Genomic DNA, 9,602 nt, shown 5'->3' with positions numbered 1-9,602 from the left:
GTCAAGTCTGCGTCTCTGTTTCTTGTCTCCTGTTTTATTGGGAAGGTCTCCCCCTTTGCTCCCCCTGTCTCGTTAACCCTGATGTCTCCCAGCTGTGTCTCCCTCCTGTTTCTCATTCCTGACTTCCTCAGTGTATTTAAGCCCCGTGTTTCTTTGTGTCAGGGTTGTGTTGTACCCTCAGATTTGCTTGTGTGTTTCTGTTCACTGTGCTCTTTGTCAGTTCATGTTTTGTTTCGTCACCAGCAATAAAGTTGAAGTATTAAGTTGCAATTCAGTCTCCGGGTCCTGCGTTTGGATCCTCATCTCCGCCTGCCCGCACACAGAGCCCTGACTGCAATAAACTACTGTACAGTACTTACAGTGCTTGTTTAATAGTACAGGCCTTTATACTCAGCTCCACTCAAAACCACTTCATGGCATTTCACCTCCTGTGCACATTTATAGTTTTTAGTTTTATAGAGGTCAGCACTCCATATTCCCAACACGTGTCTCTGTAGTTGTATGAATTCCCAGCCACAACTATAGCTTATCCTTATACCCAGTGATGGGTTTGTCTAGCATAAACCTATTTGCTGGAACGTTCAAGATATTTCTACTGCACAGCAACGCAAGAAACAAGTTCTTGTGTCACTCGCGCACAAGGGAGAGAACTGGATGAGCGCCAATCCTTCGCTTGACCACAGTTATTTCGTCTGCTTCCTCGTAACACTTTATTGAGGTTACATGAATATGCATGAGTTCATTAACATATGATGTCTTACATAGATATACATGTGACCAAAGAGTACCAGTCTGTGCATAGTGTAGGTATGTGTGTGTGTGTGGGACTGATATACCGTATATCAGCAAAAGAAGTTCCGACCTCTCTCATGATCCTAGGAGGTGGGTGATCTATGCCAGAATACTCTGAAGAGGAGTGAACGCACTCCCCTCTTCACACTACACAGACTTGTTACAGACCCCCTAGGATGAGACATTCTTTCAATCTACAAATGATTATACATTTCTAAATGATTATACATTTCTAAATATATATAAATATATATTTCTAAGCATAAATGACAATCCAACAATATGAACCTGACACCCAGTTAACATTTGCCACGACTAACATTATCTGACAACAGTTTACTGAGTCCTGCTGTTGGCAGTTCTCAGGACATAACATGTATGTATTCTGTACTAACAATAGACTGAGACGGCAACAAAAGAACATGAAGTAAATGCAGATGTATAAATACACAAATCAACAAATCTTTAAAAACTTGAGTTTGCAGGACACTTTGGAAGAGTAGCTTCTGCTCACATTCATGCAGAACCAACATCTCCCTCTACTGGACGTAAAAAGTACCTCAGGGAGGTTTTAAGTTAACCCATTCATCTTCAGAGAATCCAGAGACGTCCCAGTGCACAAAGGACCAGGCTGCAGACTGTGAATGCTGAAGGTGTTGAAGCCCTCAGGCAGCACTGCAATAAACACAGACTTACAGGTCACTGCAGGAACTCAGCAACACCTCTGAAAATGATCAGCAGCAGCTAACCCAGCTTATCACTACATGTACACTAGTTACTTTACTAAAAAAGGGAGATTAGTTTGGACTCCCCTTCCTGGTCATCTGTGCTACATGGGTGGGATCGTGTTGTGCTGTCTGGCTCTCACTCGGTCTTGACTGGAGTGCTTCTGGTCCGACACACTGGTTTCCATTGTGGCTTGGGCTTCACTCTAGGCTGCAGCCACTTGGGGTATCTGGGCTTGTATTGGTTCCCATTACCCTAAGTGTGTGGTGGTTTTCAGGCTCTGATGATTGCCTGTTGTTGTTTCTGCCAAACACTTAACCCAGGGAGAGTGAAAAAAAAAAAAAAAGGGGGGGGGGGGATAACTATATATTAGAAGAATACAAAATGGTTTATGTCTCAACCTGAGGCTGGTGGCACATACGACAATTTGCAACCTTTTTCAACGACAAGAAATACTTGTCTGTGATTTCCTAAGGTTTGTACATTTGTTGTGGGATTAGGACACGCACCAGCATAAACATGTACTATCTCAAAGGAAATGAGCTTTTTATGGGTGGAACCAAATCAATTTCTCTCGTGTCTGTGTATTTGGGGGATCTATTGATTGATATAGAAGCAGGGACCGCCGAGCTCCCAAACATAAGTTAGTTTAGTGTTTTTCTCTCTCTCTGAAAAACAATAATTTAATGCCAGAGAAATCTGAACGTGATTTCGAGCTCTTACTTGGTAGAAGGAAGGAGAAAGAGAGAGAAAACTAAGCATGGTGAAGTGCGAGCAAACAGTTGATTTAACATCCTGATACCACCATAGGTGTCAACAATCTGACCAACAGGGACTATGACACATGCTTTTATATATGGAAACAGACATATATGAAGAGGAAGGACTGGGTCACTATATGTTGTCACTGCTGATGAGGAAACAGCAGATTACTAAGAGCAACAATGGAGGAAACATTTCTACTTTATCTCTGTGAGTAGATTCTCTCTGTTTACATTTCTGTACTTTAACCATCTGCTGTTGATGAGTTATTATGGAGAAGGCACGAAATTTATGTCAGACTGAATTCATCTTAAGAACATCTTGAGGACGAACATGATCAATATTGCGAGTGATCAATGGTCGTGACAATTTGGATATTAATGATCACTGAACTGACTTCACAGCCCAATGTTCGTCAGTGGTGCTAGTTTCAGTCATACCTTATAAGACTGGGAAAACCTGCAGTCAGCTGAGACTGAAGAAGTCACTTGGATGAGCGACGAAAGGTTTCTCCCACTGAAAACGCTTCGTCCAGATGAACAGAATCAACTTTTTTAGATTTTTGAGATATACAGTAATAAATAAGCAATAAAATAAAAAGTAGGCTAAATGAGTGAAGAATGAGTTCTTGCCAGTGTTGATGTATATTACCTTGCTGCCCAACCATATTAGGCAAAATCTTGAGGTGATTGTCATTGTAAATTGGTGCTATATAAACAAAACTGAATCGACAACAAATGGCCAGACATATTGCTGTAACTCAGTATGATTGACCACCTATTGCATCCAAGTTGTGCAGAAGAACATTTCTGACAACCCAACATATGGAAAGTTAAAGCTGATGTGCCACAGCACCACATGCATTAGAGAACCTTTTGGATTTGGTGAAAGGAGAGCTTTGAATTGTGGACAAGTAGCTGACAAGTCTTCAGCAACTGTGGGATGATATCTTGTCAATATAGACTAAATTCTCTGAGGTGAATAAATTTCCGCCATGAAGAAGGCAAAAGATGGTTGAAACCAGTACTAGCAAGAAATGTTATATAAAGTATTCATTTAGAATTGGAGATCATTTATGGAGACCAGTTTCATCCCTTCTGTTTCTTTATCTACATATGATAGTATTTGTGGATATACCCACCCTGCTGCCAGTCCCCTCTGAGACCTCCCCCAAACTGCAGCCTCAATTCACTTTCAAGCTGTCTGCCGCTACCTGCTAGAAATGCTGTCAAACCTGAAGTGAGGCTGTGGTCTCAGTGAGTGAATTGAGCAGTATGATGTCGCCAGTGCCTGCAGACAACTTGTTTGGTAATGCAGCAGCAGCAGTGTGGTGTCCTTTCCTCTGATGTTACGGTAAATGGGTTAGACCAGTCTCACCAATGAGGCAAGCTGTGGCTCAGACTGTCTGTTAAACAGCTGCCAGCTTAAATTAACAATCAATATTCTAATTCAAGATTATTAAATCATTCTCAATACAAGTAAAGCATAAAAATCACTTTCAACTTTAGCAAATAAAACTAAAAGCCTTATTTCAGGAAGTAGAGCAGGTAGCACTATGAGTGTTAAACGCAAACGCAGTTGTTCTGCGTTTGCGTTTAACACTAAGATGATGCATTAATCTGTGTGGAGCATCTATTTTTTCAGTCTGTGATTAACAGGAAACTAGCAGCTGTGCGGTGATCTAGTTTCCTGTTTCTGATGAAAACACTTTAACTGCTCAGGTTTTATTTTTAGGACCGCAGAGTTTTCTTGCACAGTAGCAGCATAAAAAAGAAAAAAAATCAAGACATTACTTTGTAGTTCTTGGAGGTGTCTGCCCTATACAATGCTATCCCAGATTCAATACTTTATAACCCAGATGCAACATACCCCTCTTGTCTGTATTTGTTTATGGTACGCCCTCTTTACCCTGCACATTAAAAAAAACACCTATATACGAATGGCATGGATCTCTGCATCTTGATCTCATTGCAGGTCTATCCAAACTTCTCGCTGTACTTTTGGAGGTCTCTTTACTGTGTAGTCCTGTTTCTCCTCACTTCTCGGGTGATGTTGTTGCCTGGATTCTACAGTGCATCGTATCCATCTCTATCTTCTTTTTCTTCAATCTAGTGTCTCCTCTTAATATGTGGTTGCCACATAATAAGAGGAGACACCAGAGTTTAATGTTCCTTGGTTACCTTTAGAAAACTAAATTGTTTTCCTCTCTGTGATTCAGTGAACTGTTTTATTTCTCTTCAGTTCTGATCTTAGTGCTGAGCTGTGCAGCAAATCAAGGTCAGTAACCTTTTTTCATTTATTTATTCCAATTATGTTAAATGATCAAGTCTGTTACTCCTTCTTTCAGTGGGGGTTACTAATGTAAAACTACTGAAAGTAGAAATAATTTTGTGGCATTATTTTTAAAAAAGATCAACATAATTTTTATTTTAACCCTCACAGCTCGTCTGACTGTGAGTCCCAGCAGCTCTCAGTTCTTTAAAGATGACTCTGTGTCTCTGAGCTGTGAGGAGGACGACAGCTCTGCTGGATGGACTCTGAGGAGAAACACAAACATGGAAAACAGGACTCTGTGTGGGGTCGACTGGGGAAAAAAGAATAGTTCTTCCTGTAAAATCACTGATCTCTTTACATGGGACAGTGGAGTTTACTGGTGTGAGTCCAATCAGAGTACCATCAGTAACATGGTTAACCTGACAGTCACTGGTAAGCTGAGTGTGTGGAGTTAGTGTTGATGAAGCTGTGTGTAAATGGATGAAATGCTGTAGTTTGTCTCTGTGTTGAGGTGGATCAGTGATCCTGCAGAGTCCTGTCCTCCCTGTGATGGAGGGAGATGACGTCACTCTGCTCTGTAAAACAAAGACCACTCCCTCCAACCTCCCAGCCATTTTCTTCAAAGATGGCGTCTTCACTGGGAAAGACTCTACAGGTCACATGACCATCCAGCATGTTTCCAGGTCTGATGAAGGCCTCTACAAGTGTGACATCAGCGGTCATGGAGAGTCTCCATCCGGCTGGATCACTGTCACAGGTGACACACTCACCTGTCTGTGTTTCTGCAGGTTTCAACATTCACAATGTGACGACAAGTTCATGACTGTGTTTGCTTTATTTTAGAGAGAAACACCACCACACCTCCACCTACATCCACACCTCCTCCTGGTTGCACCTCTTGTGATACATCACTCTCCCCGCCTGTTGTCTCTGTGTTGTCATTCTTTTTAACAGTCTGTGTTGCAGCTCTACTCATTTCAATAATTCTGTTGATAAAACTTTGTGATGTTAGAAAACCTGAAGGTGACACTCGGACCTCTGGATTTGACTCAGGTTTGGTTTTTTCAGAACTATGTACAAGTATATCAATGACTTTAAACGTGTCATCAAAACTTGCACAGCGTCATACTGCTGTTCCTTTTGGTTTGCTTCAGCTAATCAAGTGGAAGCTATAGAAGACAATCCAATCAGTGACGTCTTATGTGACATCGGACAGAGCAGAGGTGGTGTTCATGTTCTTTGTTTCTACTAATGAACAAATAAATGAATAAAAAATGATTATCTGCTCTTCTTCCCTTTTCTGGGAGGCAGTGGGGAGGTAGAGCGTACAGACCGATCCAGCGGGGAGGTGTGGGAAGCCAGATCAGGCGCCCCCCTTCTGGCTCTCCTCTCTGCTCTCTCCTATCTTGTCCCTTTTGTCTTGCTTCTCTCTATCACCTTTTCTATCCCTTTAAAGAAGTGAAGCTCCATAAATGCTAAAGAGTTAAGCATTATTTCTCAGTTGCAGTGAATAGATGAACTGTAGGAAACTAAACAGAAGAAAGAAGAAGAGAAATAACAATTTAACATAAACCACAGACACTCCAGGGCCTGATCAACCCTGGCAGGGCCTCCTTGATGAGGGTGTCTAGTGATAATGGCCGAAACACCCGATGAATCCAAGGTCCAGTACTGGCGATGTGTCCCAAATCTTAATATGATAATCTAGATCAAAAATCTAATCCCCATAAAAATGGCAGATTAGCCTTAAAGACGGAAAGTTGAGGCACACAACGATGTCTCTGGGCTGCCTTTCCTCATAACAGCCATCCCTCAAGATTCTCGTCATTTAAAGCAATGCATTATCAGGGACTACAACATCTAGTCCTTTTACTGAATCGAATAAATAAATCACTCAAATAAACAAATAGCTCATCCTTCAGCTACCTTTTGGCTGCCAATTGACCTTTGACCTTTGACCTTTCTGTTTACATCATTCTCCTTGTGTCTGTGTGGGTTCTCTCTGGGCGCTCCAGCTTAGTCCCACTGCCTAAGACATATGAGTGAAGTTATTTGGTGATTCTCGAGTGATTGTGATTGAGTGTGGATAGTTTGTCTTGCTAGGGTCTGTTTTGTATCGCATCTTTCACACTAAGCCTGGGATAGTCTCCAGACCCCACTTGAGCATAAAGTGCTAAGTATTTTTTTAAACAGGTCGAAAGTAGTTGTTGTGTGTTTGTTGATGAACCATAACAGGGAGCATCTATTGTTTTTAGCCTATGATTAACAGGAAACTAACAGCTCTGTGGATTCCAGTTTCTGATGAAAACACTCCAGTGCTTTTTTATTAATAGACATGAGCCTCCAGAATTTAGTCCATCGTCCTCAGCCTCTCCAGCTTTTTATATACAGATGTAAATTGACTAATACTAAAAAGAACGCATAGATATAGATAAAGGACATGAATGATTTTTGTATCTTATTCAAATCAGCCGCAGAGGTAGCTTTCAGGCTGTATAACTTGCATTGATGTCCTCTGTGTGTTTTGTTCCGCAGGGATAAATCGGTATGCACTCTACTCAACAGTGAGGAAAAAAACACCACTTATTCACAAATCGTGAAAGAGAAACAAATCAAAGTCAACAGGTACGGCTTCTCTCCTTTGTCTCTGTCATTGTTCCGAATCAGAACAAGATCCCAGCACGTTGATATTTTAGTCAGTATCAAAAGGACACTGATCAATGGCCATGAGTCCCATTCACAGAGAGTTGGGGAATGGCTGCAATCACAGCATTGTAAGATGGTGACAGATGTACCCTTAGGCTCTTTTCACATAAATGGTCTCCATGACTTTCTGCTCAAACCAGCTTTCATGTGTACATCCTCATCATTGAAAGAGTGTCCACTGGCCTGTAGCCATATATAGACTGTGACGTTTTGGCATTTGTGCCGGGGCGCTCGATTCTTGGGGCAGACCGGTTTTTGGCGCAGCATATTTTGGGGTTTTGCGTCAGTATTGAAAAAGCTGAGATGCACTTTCTTTAATTAGTGGAGCAGGAAAAAGAAAACACCAAGAACTGTGTTTAAACCTGTTAAATTGACATAATGATGTTTGTCTTTCCAGAGTTTCCATCAGAGCAGTAGTAGTCCACCAGTCCAACCACTGCAGTCCAGCTGAGGGTCTCGAATCCATCCACCCAACACCCCAGATAACAATTACTTGTATAACCGATTAGTAGATATCTTCTGTTCTTTACATGGAGTTACAGTCACACAACTTTTGTGAGACAAGAAAATCAATTCAACAGCGAAAAAGATTTTTTATTAAAAAAAACCTTTAAAAATGTAAATGCTAAAGACTAAAACAAAAAGCAATAATAATAATTGTCTTTATCACCACAGCAATTATCTGGTTTCTCTGCAGGATCGGTTAGCTTTGGTCTCATTTTGTTCTTATTTGTGTGGTTCTGTGGTTTTTGCAAAGATTTCTGATCAAAAATTTGAGGCGTTGTGGCAAACCCGTGCGCACTTCTCTTTACTTTAACCAGACTGTAAACAGCATGAAAATCATTCAGAAGGTCGACAGTGCACAGAATATATTTAGAACAAACTGTACGTGTCTATTTGTACATTTTGATTCAAGGAAATTGAATTTATGAGACTTCAGTTGTTATTCAAACTAAGCATGCCTCCATAGTATTATATATTTCGAATTATGCAGCTGCACACATTCATCTTAGCGTGTTTTTCAGTGTTTGTGGACACAGGGTATAGATTTTCTTTTAAACTTCTATGGCTGATTGCTTTGCTACTACATTGTTCTTCAGTTTATTGCTATTATGTCAGTTTTATCAAAGAAAAAGAAGTAAATATTACATATATTGTGAGGATAAATGTTCAAACAGGTCATGTTTTTGATGCAGTTGTAAGTGTCGTGTTTGATCGTGATATTTGCCTGTAAGTTGCACAATTGTGAGTCATTATGTTGCTGTGTATAATTAAATGAAAATGAAAAAACAAATGTAATGCTTATTATTAACAAAATTCATGTGAAGCAGCAAAGTTAATAAATTCATATATAAAGTGTTTTTTTCACTGACTTAATTTCATGGATACAAATACAAAACAAATTCATTGTTCAGGGTAAAGTACTACTTTAATAGATATAAATCAGGTTTTTATCATATATATTAGTTCTTTAGACAAATTTTAAACTGCATTTTTGTACATAGTTTCCATAAAGACAATGATGAATCTGTGCCTGTCATAAAAACTGACAACAAATGGATCAGAGCCACATCTGTATGTTTTAAAGAACAATCTAGTGAAAGCTAGCTTGCTGTGACAGTTGACTCTTTAGCTGCATCGTAACAAATGCAATGTACTGCAGGCTCACAGGTAAACAGTACTTTCAAAGTCTTAAAACTGTAAATCTTATGTGGATTTAGAATTGATAAGTTGACTGTGTTGTGCCCCCTGGTCTGACAGGTGGCTGGGAGGTGTGCAATCCTAGATCCTGCAGCTGTGTATTAAAATAAAGAGGCACAGATCATGAGCTTGTTTACAGTTTCAACTGCAGGATTTATTCTGCAGATTTCCCTCCGAAGAGGGTTTACGTTCCTCCTGAGCATTAGGCGCCATCTAGTGGTATCTTTAAGTAATGCCATAGAACATGTAAAGTGTAGTGGAAAACCGTGATTCAGCAAATATAATAAGACATAATAAGCACAAAAAAATATAACGGGGGTGTCCATTTTTTTTTACCTTGTTTGAAGACATGAACTGAACTTAAATCCCCATAAGTTATGAATGCTCTTCTATTCTATTCAATTCAATTCAATTGTATTTATATAGCGCCAAATCACAACAACAGTCGCCTCAAGGCGCTTTACATTGTACAGTATATCCTATAATAATACATATGGTGAAAAACCCAACAATCATATGACCCCTTATGAGCAGCACTTTGGCAACAGTGGGAAGGAAAAACTCCCTTTTAACAGGAAGAAACCTCCAGCAGAACCAGGCTCAGGGACGGGCGTCCGTCTGCTGCGACCTCCTGCTTCTTA

The 9,602-nt window shown here is 40.3% G+C and overlaps 1 protein-coding gene across 1 annotated transcript; it reads left to right on the top strand.

Annotated features, from left to right (window-relative positions):
• The first annotated feature begins 2,481 nt into the window (after positions 1-2,481).
• On the top strand, positions 2,482-8,024 carry LOC309695163 (uncharacterized protein). Its single transcript, XM_082515654.1, has 8 exons — positions 2,482-2,490; positions 4,522-4,557; positions 4,723-4,986; positions 5,066-5,311; positions 5,398-5,607; positions 5,709-5,777; positions 7,090-7,179; positions 7,658-8,024. Exons 3-7 carry the CDS (start codon positions 4,836-4,838, stop codon positions 7,152-7,154), a joined length of 741 nt encoding a protein of 246 aa, XP_082371780.1. The 5' UTR covers positions 2,482-2,490; positions 4,522-4,557; positions 4,723-4,835; the 3' UTR covers positions 7,155-7,179; positions 7,658-8,024.
• The last annotated feature ends 1,578 nt before the right edge of the window (positions 8,025-9,602 follow it).

The sequence above is a fragment of the Aulonocara stuartgranti genome (genome assembly GCF_965226115.1).
Source record: "Aulonocara stuartgranti genome assembly, chromosome: 3".
In the NCBI taxonomy this organism is placed as follows: Eukaryota; Metazoa; Chordata; class Actinopteri; order Cichliformes; family Cichlidae; genus Aulonocara; species Aulonocara stuartgranti.
The sequence above is the reverse complement of the archived record's forward strand: the minus strand, read 5'-3'. Positions and strand labels throughout refer to the sequence as shown.

What these genes read in the sequence shown, in the direction of transcription:
- LOC309695163 (XM_082515654.1), top strand. Translation starts at nt 4,836, where the DNA reads ATGGAAAACAGGACTCTGTGTGGGGTCGACTGGGGAAAAAAGAATAGT. An exon ending in CGGCTGGATCACTGTCACAG is followed by an intron (nt 5,312 to 5,397) that starts GTGACACACTCA and finishes GCTTTATTTTAG; the next exon opens with AGAGAAACACCACCACACCT. An exon ending in GACCTCTGGATTTGACTCAG is followed by an intron (nt 5,608 to 5,708) that starts GTTTGGTTTTTT and finishes GGTTTGCTTCAG; the next exon opens with CTAATCAAGTGGAAGCTATA.